This window comes from Palaemon carinicauda, chromosome 36, assembly GCF_036898095.1.
Source record: "Palaemon carinicauda isolate YSFRI2023 chromosome 36, ASM3689809v2, whole genome shotgun sequence".
NCBI lineage: Eukaryota > Metazoa > Arthropoda > Malacostraca > Decapoda > Palaemonidae > Palaemon > Palaemon carinicauda.
Genome location: NC_090760.1, coordinates 3,815,811 through 3,831,261, shown reverse-complemented (window position 1 = coordinate 3,831,261; position 15,451 = coordinate 3,815,811). Strand labels below are relative to the sequence as shown.

The window sequence follows — 15,451 nt, the reverse complement described above, 5'->3', positions numbered from 1 at the left end:
CGATTGCAAATTAATTGAGAATGTGGGCGTCTTAGTAAGTAATAATAATAATAATAATAATAATAATAATAATAATAACAATAATAATAATTTTCCTTTTTTTTTCCTTTCGTCACTGGGCTATTTTCCCTGTTGGAGCCCTTGGGCTTATAGCATCCTGCTCTTCCAACTAGGGTTATAGCTTAGCAAATAATAATAATAATAATAATAATAATAATAATTTTCCTTTTTTTTTCCTTTCGTCACTGGGTTATTTTCCCTGTTGGAGCCCTTGGGCTTATAGCATCCTGCTCTTCTAACTAGGGTAATAGCTTAGCAAATTGTTATAATAATAATAAAAATAATAATAATAATTTTCCTTTTTTTCCTTTCGTCACTGGGCTACTTTCCCTGTTGGAGCCCTTGGGCTTATAGCATCCTGCTCTACCAACTAGGGTTATAGCTTAGCAAATAATAATAATAATAATAATAATAATAATTTTCCTTTTTTTTTCCTTTCGTCACTGGGCTATTTTCCCTGTTGGAGCCCTTGGGCTTATAGCATCCTGCTCTTCCAACTAGGGTTATAGCTTAGCAAATAATAATAATAATAATAATAATAATAATAATTTTCCTTTTTTTTCCTTTCGTCACTGGGCTATTTTCCCTGTTGGAGCCCTTGGGCTTATAGCATCCTGCTCTTCCAACTAAGGTTATAGCTTAGCAAATAATAATAATAATAACAATAATAATAATAATAATAATAATAATAATAATAATTTTCCTTTTTTTTTCACTTTCGTCACTGGGCTATTTTCCCTGTTGGAGCCCTTGGGCTTATAGCATCCTGCTCTTCTAACTAGGGTTATAGCTTAGCAAATAATAATAATAATAATAATAATAATAATAATAATAATAATAATAATTTTCCTTTTTCTCCTTTCGTCACTGGGCTATTTTCCCTGTTGGAGCCCTTGGGCTTATAGCATCCTGCTCTTCCAACTAGGGTTATAGCTTAGCAAATAATAATAATAATAATAATAATAAAAATAATAATAATAATTTTCCTTTTTTTTTCCTTTCGTCACTGGGATATTTTCCCTGTTGGAGCCCTTGGGCTTATAGCATCCTGCTCTTCCAACTAGGGTTATAGCTTAGCAAATAATAATAATAATAATTTTCCTTTTTTTTTCCTTTCGTCACTGGGATATTTTCCCTGTTGGAGCCCTTGGGCTTATAGCATCCTGCTCTTCCAACTAGGGTTATAGCTTAGCAAATAATAATAATAATAATAATAATAAAAATAATAATAATAATTTTCCTTTTTTTTTCCTTTCGTCACTGGGATATTTTCCCTGTTGGAGCCCTTGGGCTTATAGCATCCTGCTCTTCCAACTAGGGTTATAGCTTAGCAAATAATAATAATAATAATTTTCCTTTTTTTTTCCTTTCGTCACTGGGATATTTTCCCTGTTGGAGCCCTTGGGCTTATAGCATCCTGCTCTTCCAACTAAGGTTATAGCTTAGCAAATTATTATTATAATAATAATAATGATAATAATAATTTTCCTTTTTTTTTCTTTCGTCACTGGGCTATTTTCCCTGTTGGAGCCCTTGGGTTTATAGCATCCTGCTCTTCTAACTAGGGTTATAGCTTAGCAAATAATAATAATAATAATAATAATAATAATAGCAACGTATACAATTCGTCTTTTACTGAATAATAATCGATTTAAAGAAAAAAAAATTAATGTTCTTTGGAAAAAAGTATTCGCAATTTAGTTTCTTTAATCAAATAAGCCAACACAGTAACTAAACTAGAACAATTATTATACTTTAGCCAACAAGTTGAGAGAGAGAGAGAGAGAGAGAGAGAGAGAGAGAGAGAGAGAGAGAGAGAGAGAGAGAGAGAGAGAGAGAGAGAGAGAGGGGGTAACTAACCGTTTCCAGTGAGCTAGCAGGACATTCCATATGACATTGTTATAGCATCAATATTTAGGATAAAACCGAGGTACTGGAACAGTTAATTTTGGAAGATTATCTCGGGGAAATTTGTGTAAAGTGGAAGTTTCCAGAATGCATTATTATTATTATTTGTTAAGCTATAACCTTAGTTGGAAGAGCAGGATGCTATAAGCCCAGGGGCTCCAACAGGGAAAATAGCCCAGTCACGAAAGAAAAAAAAAAAGGAAAATTATTATTATTATTTACTAAACTATAACCCTAGTTGGAAAAGCAGGATGCTATAAGCCACAGGGGCTCCAACAGGGGAAATACCCCACCAAGGAAAGGAAAAAAGGAAAACGAAATATTTTAAGAACAGTAACATTAAAATTAATACTGTATCTCCCATTTAAACTATACAAACTTTAACAAAACAGGAGGAAGAGAAATAAGACAGAATAGTGTGCTTGAGTGTACCCTCAAGCAAGAGAACTCTGACCCAAGGGGATACCATGGTACAGAGGCTAAATAAATACTGTATCTCTTATTTAAACTATTAAAACTTTAACAAAACAGGAGGAAGAGAAATAAGACAAAATAGTGTGCTTGAGTGTACCCTCAAGCAAGAGAACTCTGACCCAAGACAGTGGGGAGACAAGGGTACAGAGGCTAGGGCACTACCCAAGACAAGAGAACAATGGTTTGATTTTGGAGTGTCCTCCGAGAAGAACTGCTTACCATAGCTAAAGTCTCTTCTACTGAACAATTACAGTGCAGTAACCTCTTGGGTGAAGATTTGTTTGGTAATCTGTGTTGTCTGGTGTATGAACAGATGAAAATATGTAAAGAATAGACCAGATTATTCGGGTGTGTGTGTGTGTGTGTGTGTGTGTGTAGGCAAAGGGAAAATGAACAGTAACCAGAGAGAACGACCCAATGTAGCACTGTCTGGCCAGTCAAAAGACCTCATAACTCTCTAACAGTAGTATCTCAACGGGTGGCATGTAATTTACGTAACAAAATAAACAAACATGTAAAGACATTTCCGGAATCAGATAATTAAAATTTCTAGAAAAGGCCGCAATATCACAACAAAACTGTTATTAACCCTTTTATGGTCACGCAGTGGCTTCCTACTCTTATTTATAATATAAACAAAGACGTTGCCTAGTCACGTCATGGCAAGGGAACTGAATTCACAGCAAGAAAGGGGAATTGAGTTTATGTAACCATTATAGGATATCTGCTATGTAACAAGTCGACTGTACATATAATGGTACTGCAGTATTTGGCCCGTTACAGTTAAAAACATAAGAATATCCTCAGATATATATATATATATATATATATATATATATATATATATATATATATATATACAGTATGTAGATACTTATGTACGCTAAGTTTATTAACAAGACTAATAAACAAAGAAGGCAATCTATGCATTAATGTATAATTAGATATCAAAATACATAAGGAAATATCAAAACCGTTGCAAATAGTTTTTAATATCTCCACAGTTTACACGTATTCATAGGTTAATAACCGTATATATTTTTAGATTTAAAAGAACACAAACATAAGTAGTCTCGGCTTAGGTATAGTCCCCTACATCTTTAATTCTAACTATCACTTAATTTTCAGTGTTGCAATTTCCCCCCACTCCCAAAGGTAGTTGATTCTTTAAGCCAATTGATGTTCTAAGACTTCCTTTGTACAATTCACTTCCTGGTGACATGAAGCAAACTTTTATCATATTCAGAATCCATAAGTCCAAACAATTATAATAATGTATCCAATACAAGAGCGTCGATGTAGGACACTTTGAAAATTAAGAAATAAATGAATATTTGCAATGTAATCATACAGTTGCAGTTTTAAGGTGACTGCAGTATTTCCAAGTTAACCTAATGCACTAACATGTCTTATTTTTCAGAAATCTCTCTCTCTCTCTCTCTCTCTCTCTCTCTCTCTCTCTCTCTCTCTCTCTCTCTCTCTCTCTCTTTGTGCATACAAATTTAAAGCTTGAAATAATCTCCCCTATATAATAAAGTGCATGTGCCTGACTATAAAAGGGTAAGCATGGGATGGATAGCTTTTGGTAAACAAAATGCAATTATGAAAAGTAAAATGCCACTTTCTCTAAAATGAAAAGTATTTAATCTAATGATCCTACCAGTTTCAACTTATGTATCAGAAACTTGGAGCCTCACTAAAGCCTAAGAACATAAGCTAATTACAACTCAAAGAGCTATGGAAAGAACAATAATGGGATTAACACTAAGAGACGGAGCAACTTGCATACGAAAGCAAACTAAAGCAGTGGACATTCTAAAAACAAAACTACAGTACAGTATCTATTTTTACCAACTAGGTAGTCATGTTGGGTATGCCTCAAGGATGAATCTGTAATATTTCAGCCTAAGTTCATCAAAGTAAAAATATGCAGCAGTACTGTTAAGTAAATTGCAAATATTTTGTTATGTTTACTTTATGTTTGTGAACAAAATTACGCAAAAGCTACAGAACCAATTTCAACGAAACTTGGTGGGCATGCAGGGTATGACCCAGGAATAAATACAATAGATTTTGAAGAAAACAGATTGAAGTTCAAATATGCAGAGGAGTTAAAGAGTAAAATAAAACCTCTTGGGGTGACAAAGGCATACTCTCTACTGAATGCCCCTATAGTTTATCAATCTATATTTTTACCTGCGTTTATTTATCTGCTTGTTTGGTAAAAATATGACACTTTAATTTCTAGGCAAATATATGAACCATATATTTTCCCTACTCGTTATCTTGGGTTTTATGCATTTCTCACCATGATTATTGGGGCAATCTCCCCATTCATGAGTTTTTGGACCCATTTATATAAAGATAATTATGGGGGACACCAGTGGGAAAACAGGGTTTTTAGGGTGGGGAAATGTCATAAACGAGTGATTTGCTGCTATATTAATGGTCAGAAATGCAAAATAAGCACAAGATAACTATAGTTGCAGAAATATAAGGTTCATGAAAGTAGCTGAAAACAGTCCAAAACGTGATTATTTAACTCTTTTAAGATTTGTAAAAGTCAACGAACCTAACCTAACCTAGTAGTTCCCAGGTCACAGACCCTAGCAGGGGGGCAAGACCCCTGGGCCCCCATTCCCGGGTCACAACCGCTAGCCGGACCCCCTTCCCAGGTCACAAACTAAAAGTAAACCACAAATAAATCCTTACACTATGATAAAGTAAATCACAAATAAAACCTCATATTATGAGAAAGTAAATCACTAATGATTCCTTACCTTATACTTGACACCAACATCTCTTTTTTTTTTTTTTTCTTTTTTTTTTGGCAATATTTACACAAGCTTTACGGTAGAAACGTGCTGGTCGTCCTGAAAAATTAAGTCAGCATCGGACCTTTCAGGCCATATTTCGCGATTATTTTCGAATTTCACACGAGTAACAATATCTTTACACTGAACGGAGAGCATTTCCATCATAATCAACTGCTGACATAGATGAAATTAAACTAAATTTTGAAATAGATTGTACTTCCCTCAAGTTACCTCTTGGAGACATCTTTATGTGATGGTGGTTTAACTCAAACTGAAGGGAAGGGAGGGAGAAAATTGCTGTTGTAAAACAACATCCGGTAACTTGGGCATAAATATTTTGAAGCTCCTAATTGGTTAAAAAAAGTCAGATAATGATTACATCTTACAAAAAACAGAAAAGCTGTCCACAGCGAATGCAAGTAACGCAAGCCCAGTACTGTAACTCGACATCTGTCTCCCAGATGTAAACAATGGACATAGTGTGATAGATAAACTTTACATTTTAATAGACCGAAACGTAAGTTATTCTACCCCAGCCTCTATTAAACATTAAGAAAAATACCAAACTAGCCAGCACTCGTCCATTTCTCATTGCAAATTTCCGTTTCGCTAGTAAATAAAGTATCATATATTTTCCATTTTTTTTGCCTTTTATAATGATTATGTCAAATTCTTGGTGGATAGGTATCATGCTCTGGAAGAACCCATAAAATTTGGAGATAACCTGGATCAAGATCACAATTCTGGTTATAATGCAGTAGATTCATTAACCGTCAACATATGAAAAAGGGAGAGCTTGGTCCGTTGACTTCAGTAAAATGTTGATAATCTTCATTGGCGGAGGTCTGAAATCTCTGATAGGTCTTTCTACTTGCTCGAATGAATCTGATGTACCTCAATATACAGCATAAGCTGGCGGTGGTTGATTCTAGCCTCCAAGCAGTAAGGAAAAGAAAAGCCACAGCCAGGAATAGGAGGACCAACACTTGGAAGTTGATGGGGGAAAAGGCAAGAGAGATCAGAAGTAAAGTGGAAAGTGCCAGAGAAGAGAGATATGGAGGTGGAACGTCAGAATCGCCCGAGGAGATATGGGATGCTATAAAAGAGATTGTGGTGCCAGCAGTAGCAGAGATGTATGGGAGGGCAAGTGATAAACAGCAACAAGGAAAATCTGTTATCATAACCACAAGTCAAATAATAATATCAAGACTAGGCTACTCATTTGCATTAATGTATGATACATTAATTTCTAGCGAAACTGGAATTCACTATAAAAAATGGACTAGTGGCATTTTTCTCTGTATGACAAAACATAGGAGCAGTGATGTATGTTTAATTTTAATCGAAGCACGCCAGGGCAGACCAAAGACCAGTATGTGAATATTTAGGGTTAGTTCATTAACTAATATTCTCATAAAGCAAGGCTCAATGCAAACTAAGGAAATGGAAAAATACTCGCCCACTTGGCGGACGCGCATAGCGCAATGTGTACCGCTTGCCAGAACATAGGAGCAGTGATGTAATGTTTAACTGAGAGGGAAGCAAGCCACATAGAAGCAAAGACTAGTATGTGAATAATTAATGTTAGTTCATTAACCACCATACTCTTAGATACAAGCACTGTGAGAAGTTTACGTCTGATAGAAAACCGGGCTCAGAAGAAAACAGGCCCGAAAAAACTTCCGTAATGGTAAAATCCCACTAGTCATTTCTTGTTCAAGGTTTTCATCAACCTCCAGCCAATGATAGCGATTAAGTGTTGTAGCATCAAACTACGATCTCGCAGTTCGAGGAGCAAATAGGAAAAAGTTAAAGAAACCGGTCCGCTGATATCATCATGGCGCCCAGAAATTTTCCAACTGTTACAGTAATATGTATTATCGGTATACTACATGAACTGAAGAATTTTACAAGGACCACAGGATGAACAACGCAGATTTTCAGTATTTATTGCGGCTTGTTGGACCCAAGATTGCCAAGCAAGACCACGTCCTATTTGCAGCAGCCATCTTAGTGTGTTGACATCTGACGTCATGCTCACGGTTTGTGCTCGTTGCTTTCTGTACAGTTAGAAAGCCAATATCTCAAGCAACAAGCCCTCATGCTTTCCATTTTGGGCAGCAACAGCTTGCTGCTGGCGAAAAAAAGCCTAGCATGATTCCAGCTTAAGTGTTGTTACTCGTCATTTTTGCATGAAGAAAACATTCATTTTTTTCTGTTTTCTTGATGTTTTGTTGGTTTCTGCTGCTACTTTTCATTATCCCACCCAGAGTTCCCGAAATTACTGTTGGGGGTGGTAATTGGAAAACGATACTTTGAAGGAAGGTAATATCAGAGAACAATAAAACAAGATAAGAAAACTAACAGATTTTTTCCATGTAAAAATAGTAGAAGGGTAAAGTTTTACTGTATTACAGATTCTGATTTCGAACAGAAAATTTGTTTTCCTGTAGTAAATAACGTGATTTGACCGAATTTTGAACAGAATGTATCTGTCTTTCTGTAATAAATAATGTGATTTGACCGAATTTGACCTTCATTTCAACCGCAAACCAACAGAACAACCTTGAACCAATTCGACTAACTTTAAGTAGCTGAACTGGTTGCTGTTATTACGGATGAAATAAAGGTGAAAACCGGTTAAATCACGTTATTTTCTACCTAGGTTACATGGCCTGTAATACAGTAAAATAATACCGGTAGAAGTCTATTGTAATAATACATATTTACTTAAATCAATATTGGAAAATCAATGTCAAATAACGTGTTAACATTAAAACACCCAAAGAGAACGCACCCATATAAACATTGTTTTGTTTTCCATTTATTTAAGCCTAACCTAATTACTACTGGATATTATTCAAGGGTAATTAGCCAGATAGCTTTCTCCAAATAAAGAAAAAAAATTATGAACCCCAAAGAGAATTAACCTAATCACTTCTTTCAGGATTATACGAGATACGTTCATTTGGCATAGATCTTTTTGAAAAAAAGGTACATAATCTTAAATATACTTCTCATTCAATCCCTTTACCTTAATTTAATTAAATTATTCACAAAAGAAGTTTCTTGCTTAATTAGATACAATATTAGAAAATTAACTCACCTTATTTAGTGGCCAAATAAAGATGATAACGGTATCCATTGGGCAGAGGTTGACACGTGACAGCCATAATGCCATTGTTTACTTTGTTAATTAAATATACTTCTCATTCAATCCCTTTACCTTAGTTTAGATGGATTATTCACAAAAGAAGTTTCTAGCTTAATTAGATACAATATTAGCAAATTAACTCACCTTATTTAGTGGCTAAATAAAGATGATAACGGTATCCATTGGGCAGAGGTTGACACGTGACCAGGGTTGCCAGATTATTTCAACTGGATTATCGTACATGAGCTTTAAAATTGTCGTTTTTCAACCAAAATCATCGTACACAGTTTCAATATAATTGTTAGGGAGTTGCATGATTGACTTATTTCAAAATATTTTAGTATAATTGTTTAATTAAACACACTCACATACATTGTATATACCTAAGGTATGTATCGTACATCGTACCGGACCCAAAATAATCGTACATGTACGATAATTATCGTACGAATGGCAACCCTGCACGTGACAGCCATAACAGGGTTGCCAGGTTTTTAAAATAAGAAAAGGCCAACGTCTGATCAACTGCAGCTTTAAAAGGCCAACCTAATAGTAGAAAAAGGCCGAAAATATAACCTTTAAGGCTAACCAATTTTTTAAAAAGGCCATATTTAGGTACCTAGCACGAAAAAGGCCATATTTGGAGTTGTTTTGTTTGTTTTTTGGCCCGAAAAAGGCCAACCTGGCAACTTGAGCCATAATGCCATTGTTTACCTTTGCGTTTCTAATTGTGTGTAATTATATATATATATATATATATATATATATATATATATATATATATATATATATATATATATATATAGCATTGGTGATGAAACATTGAAAGTGTTCAAATTCCCCTAAGTGGGTACGACACAAGGTTCGCTTTGCTTTGAAATAAAATATATAAAAATTTATATAGTATTTTATGCATGGATATGGATTTTAGTTCCACAGATATTATCTATATTGCAAATTAATTGTACGAATACAAATAATAAATTTTGTGTATATATTTTCAGCACATTTGTAGTGTATATTACTACTGGTATAAATTTCTTTTTAGAAAAAATAAAAATTTATAAAAATGTATATAGTATTTTATGCATGGATATGGATTTTAGTACCACAGATATTTATATTGCAAATTAATTGGAAGAATATAAATAACAAATTTTGTGTATATATTTTCAGCACATTTGTAGTGTATAATAAAAAATACTGTATATAAAAATGTATATAGTATTTTATGCATGGATATGGATTTTAGTTCCACAGATAATTATATTGCAAATTAATTGGAAGAATATACATAACAAATTTTGTGTACATATTTTCAGCACATTTGTGTATATATTTTCAGCACATTTGCAGTGTATAATAAAAAATACTGTATATAAAAATGTATATAGTATTTTATGCATGGATATGGGTTTTAGTTCCACAGATATTTATATTGCAAATTAATTGGAAGAATATAAATAACAAATTTTGTGTACATATTTTCAGCACATTTGTAGTGTATAATAAAAAATACTGTATATAAAAATGTTTATAGTATTTTATGCATGGATATGGATTTTAGTTCCACAGATATTTATATTGCAAATTAATTGTAAGAATATAAATAAACAATTTTGTGTACATATTTTCAGCACATTTGTAATGTATATTACTGGTATATATTTTTTTAGAAATGACCAGGAATGTATTTAATTATCAGATAGTAAATGTACTGTCTTTGCTTAAATGTAGTACAATCATAATTTCTATATATTTCGAATGAATCTGGTTTAGGGTCAATCCAGGAAAAATAGACTTCCAGCCTTTAACATTCTTCAGTTTGGATTTTTTTTCTATTCAAAATAATAATAATAATAATAATAATAATAATGTCTTTATATCCACCTCTGATAAATACAAAATCTCTCTTATCATTATTATTTTACTGTTTGAAAATGTTCCTAGTAATTTCTTTATGTCCTCCATAGGCAGTTGCTAAAGCTCAATTGATTCAATTCTTTCTTTTGTATATTTCTGGAAAAAAAGATATAAAAATTGGCCTAAATCATCTATAGGCCCATTTTCCCAAAAAGTACTTTACACTCACCATTGTGTTCATTTATAACTTTGTCTCCATTTTTTCTGGCTCCAAATTATAATACATGCAAAAGTATTATATACTAGTTACTTTATTTCTTCAATTTCCTTATATTTATAAGCTCACTTTGCTTTCTAAGTCTTCTTGCCCTTTTTTTAGCATTACATTTCCTGGCTTTGTCTTTAATTTTGTCTTCTTATCATTTAATGCCTCATATCTAGAATTAACTCTCATTAATATGTACTCTGTTGGTCATTTCCCCCCCATCTCTCATCTTCTTGTGTATCCAGTTTTATTATTTCAATATCTACTTTATTCCAATTCAGAGCATTTTTAATGTACTGCAGCTTCCCACCTACCACATTTGTTTTACTAGATTAAGATGCCCCCAAATCTCCCCTTAATGTAGTAGTGGTAGTAGTAGCATAGTTGTAGATTGTTACATCTAATATTTTTCTATAAACAATTTTTTACCCATTGTAACTCCTCTACATCAGTTTCTGTCAAGTAGAGGTCTTTGGTTATCTACGGATACGTCCCTGATTATACACGATATCTTCGGATAGTCATTCCGGGGGTTAGAATGCTGTGATATCTGGCGGTAATTCTCTTGTAATATCACTCGCAGAAATATTATACAGTAGGAAGCTGCCCAAGGGAACTTCCATCAGGACGACTTGGATATTTCACCCAAAAATTTATTTTTCCTACGTCAAAATCAGTTTTATTCGCACCAGGTTCCAGGTAGGCTTTTCAAGCCTCTCAGTCACCCTGCTACAGAAACTGTCTCCATTGCTGATGATCTTCATCAATCTCTTGCAAATTCATACCTCTCCTTCTCGCTCCTCTCTCAATATTTTCCATCCACCTCATCTTCGACCTACCAACTGGTCTTGTGCCTTAGAGTCTCAATTCCAAGAATTTCCTTGGATATCATTCTTCTTCCATTCCTTTGATGTGTAGAGGTTAATAAAATAAACAACCTTACCTAGTTGCATTTGAAATGGACAGAAAAAGACAAGAGAGGGTTTGACCCCGAATGAGGTGATAGGTCCCACCTTTAAAAGTAGGAATATCATGAGAGAACAAATGCGAAACCAAGGTGACTTCTCACACGTAGGAAAAGAGGGAAAACCTATGGATGACATGTTAAGAGGGTTAGCACCTTACATAGTTTATTAATGCATATATGATGACTGTTACCGAGGAAAATGTTGCTTGAGATCGTCTTTAATTCTAGGCCTAGAGATGTGTTAGCTTACAGCATCTAAAATTCACCTAAGACAAAGGTTTTTCAGATATTGGGAGCCATGAGTCAGATTAGTAGCATACCTAAGAACATGGTGACAATAGTGCCAAAATCTTCGGCATTGTTGCAAGTAATAAATAGTAAGATTCATCCCATCATTTTCTTCTAAGAAGCTCTTGTACCATGCCAAGGTTCTCTCCTTTATCTAACCAAATACTTGGGTTGTATCTATGAAAATAGTCTTTTTTTTATTCTAACATACTGTACTGTCATTTTTGATAGTCAAACTAACTTTGATGAATGGTAGCGCAGCATAATCTTGTATGCTCTTCTCATCTGTGCTTTTTACTTTTCCTATAAACATTTAATTTCTTATGGCAATATAGCCCTCAAGACATGTATTTGAACCAAACAATTTGGCAAGTGCTATGGTGCAATTTAGTCTCCACGTGATTCAGACAATTTAATTCTTTTATGGCTTACGTTAGCAATACAGCAGGTAGAAAACAGATCGGATGACAATTTGAAATTAATTAATCTCCTCCACTACCTCTCCCTCTTTCCTCCATAGTCTCTTACTCTTACTGTGGGATCTCGATAATTAGTACTGCTACATTTCTTTTCATGGACAAATCTTGCCCTGTATGCTGTAGGTATAAAACCAATGCATTTCCCAACAAGTCTGAAGCACATCAATAAATTCTGGAAGGAAATTGCAACATAAACAGCAAAAGCAATAGCAACAGTTTTGGATAATTCTGTTTTGTCCCAACTACTTGGATCTGTTACAAGTAAAGTGGTCTCAATGAGTTTCGTCCGATGCTCTGATTATACGCACATTTCTGGGTCGATCTGTGACGGCCGGTGAAAAGGGTCCTTCTTTACACTTTTCTAATATAAATCTTCCAAATATACTAGAGAAAGATAAAAGCATGGAATGCAGAGGTTACAACCCTCGCGCGATCACCTTGTTGGTGTCGTGTATTTAACAAGGGCGTGTGAAAACCACTATTCACAGGCTGTCTTCCATTTAGATAATCCCTTCATCAAAGGGGAGGGCCGTGACAGGCCCTAGAGAATACAGTTGGGTCTCTCCCCAAAAATAGATTTTTCCTTCGTCAAAATCCCTTTTTTGTTAACGTTACTTTTAGGAGCTATGGTACATGACTCAATCCAATCCAATTAACTATAACAATGAAAAAAAAAAGGTGATAGAAATTCTAAAACAGAGTATATTAGTATGACATATAATACTGCTTAAAATAGTCAACATTTACATAAGTGATAATGTTTTTACAATGGAAGCAAAAAATAGCTTTTGCCAGTGTTATTACCAAAAGATTTTGAGAAATTCTGTTGGCAACCAATGTAAGCTTAGCCTTGTGTTACTTATTTTCACTTCAGACAATGATGCAAAAAACCCTAAAAACCCTTTCTAAAGGAATCTCAATTTGTTTTAAAATAAACCTACAACTTATTTCTAAGCGGAAATTTTCAAGTTCTCATTAAAATAATTGTTTTGTACTCCAGAGGCAAAAAGAACAGGTATGTACCTCTAAAGTGGCGGACAGCATTTCTCTTTAATGTGGTGAATAGCTTTTCCAATAGAGAAAAAAATGTGCTAGATTAATTTTAGCCATCAGGAACATGTGTACTACAGACATGAAATCCTACCTCTATGTAATTATGTGTGCTATATAAGTTAAAATTTAAACTTATTAACGTTTTGGGATGTAAACAAGTTTAATATTTTTCATAGTATAGCTTAAGGCACAAAAATAACTGATAAAGGAAGATATGAAAAATTTGGAGCCAATATATTCTTATGTTCTTCCTAATCAACAAAATAATTTCTTTCTTTAATCGTAAAAGGAAAAAGTACTTTACAATAACAAGCCTACAATATAAGAAATGGAATATTTAGTAAAGCATCATCATGTCAACTGTGTAGAGAAAAATTAGTGAAATATTAAAAATCTTAATGAAAAAGAAAGCCGTGCATAGCTACAGTATAACAAATAGCAAAATTATATTTCACAAATTGAAATTGTGAAAAGTGGAGACTAATGGAAAAAAAATTTTTGCTTCTCCCACCCTGATTCTTCTTATATAATAAATGATTCTGCATTTAAGATATAAGCCACGTTTTGAGAAAAAGATCAAGTATAAAATAATACTGTATACAGTATCTAAATATTCAGTCCAGATAGCGTGCCCTGAAACCCCACCTTAGAAATAAAATGAAATGAGAAAAAACATAAATTTGATTTCCTTTGGTAAAAATAAATGAATATTTTTAATAAAAAAAAATGTTCGGTTCCAACAGCTATTGACTTCCATGGCCGTTGGTATGTCCCGTTTCTTCTTTCTTGACCCTCTGGAGTTCCATGATCACTTTGGCCAAGGCTTCCGGGTTTGCTCCACTCTCGCACAGACGTACACAGAGTGCCAGCGTTACCTCGTCCAATCCTATAATTCATAAAAAAAAAGTCACAAATATCATAATCAACCGCTACTGCAGCTTCCTGCATGCCATATCATCCATCCATATACCAAGGCACTTCCCCCAATTTTGGGGGGTAGCCGACATCAACAAGAAACAAAACAAAAAAGGGGACCTCTACTCTCTACGTTCCTCCAGCCTAACCAGGGACTCAGCCGAGTTCAGCTGGTACTGCTAGGGTTGCTAGGGTGCCACAGCCCAACCTCCCACATTTTCCACTACAGATGAAGCTTCATACTGCTGAGTCCCCTACTGCTGCTACCTCCGCGGTCATTGGCCCCGGAGGAAGCAGCAAGGCCTACAGGATGATTTTCTTATTGAAGATTTTGAGGTGTTAACCCTTTTATCCCCAATGGACGTACTGGTACGTTTCACAAAACTCATCCCTTTACCCCAATGGACGTACTGGTACGTCCTTGCAAAAAACTGCTGTTTACATTTTTTTTTTTTGCATATTTTTGATAACTTTATGAGAAACTTCAGGCATTTTCCAAAAGAATGAGACCAACCTGACCTCTCTATGACAAAAATTAAGGCTGTTAAAGCAATTTAAAAAATATATATTGCAAAATTTGCTTGAAAACTAAAAAAAAAAAAAATGCCTGGGGGTTAGGGGTTGGAAAGTTCCAAATAGCCTGGGGGTAAAAGGGTTAAGTTTCAATGTACAACAAAAGTAGTGAATTAAAAATTAGACCTCTCTAATATGACAATTTGTCCTAAATTGTATTTTTCCTAGCTATACAAACCTCATATTCATTTAATATAGGAATTCGTTTCAGCTGAGCTGAAGCGAATTCCTATATTAAATGATTACAAGGTTTGTATATCGCGTCAGAACAATTAAGTGATTATAAATAACAATTAAAAATATGGCACTTAATTTTTGCATGTGTAAATGAAAAAAGTTGATTACTATACTCCAAAGGACTGGGGTACATATGCCTCATGAACATGATCTTATTCATTGTGTCAGTTAACCAGACCACTGAGTAAAAAGTCTAAAGATCTCAAAACAACGGAATGAATCACACCTGTATTTAACAATTTGGAAATCTCCATTAGTATTTGGAATGTCTCCTTGGCATTAACAACAGAATTTTCCATTGCCATGGTTGAATCTCTCATCCCCTGAGGATATGAACCTGAAAGCAGAAATAAAATTGAATTCAAATACCATTATAAACTGTTTGCCTTTTTACGCCAT

The 15,451-nt window shown here is 34.2% G+C and overlaps 2 protein-coding genes across 5 annotated transcripts in view; both read right to left on the bottom strand.

The window, feature by feature from the left end:
* Window positions 1–8,611, bottom strand: part of LOC137628726 (DBH-like monooxygenase protein 1) — a 76,691-nt gene extending 68,080 nt beyond the window's left edge. The window contains exon 1 of one of the 2 annotated variants that reach the window (XM_068359899.1): window positions 8,557–8,611. The gene's annotated coding sequence lies outside the window, so the exon portion shown is untranslated. Of the gene's footprint in view, window positions 1–8,364; window positions 8,459–8,556 lie in introns of those variants that run through there. The other variant, XM_068359898.1, reaches the window with a different exon arrangement.
* A 4,366-nt stretch (window positions 8,612–12,977) lies between these two features.
* LOC137628723 (mitotic-spindle organizing protein 1-like) overlaps window positions 12,978–15,451 on the bottom strand; it is a 40,881-nt gene continuing 38,407 nt past the window's right edge. For all 3 annotated transcript variants that reach the window (XM_068359887.1, XM_068359889.1, XM_068359888.1), the window contains 2 exons: window positions 15,279–15,389; window positions 12,978–14,213 (listed from right to left, as the gene is read on the bottom strand). In XM_068359887.1, the coding sequence (XP_068215988.1) occupies window positions 14,071–14,213; window positions 15,279–15,372 (237 nt within the window). In that variant the 5' untranslated portion in view covers window positions 15,373–15,389 and the 3' untranslated portion in view covers window positions 12,978–14,070. The remainder of the gene's footprint in view (window positions 14,214–15,278; window positions 15,390–15,451) is intronic.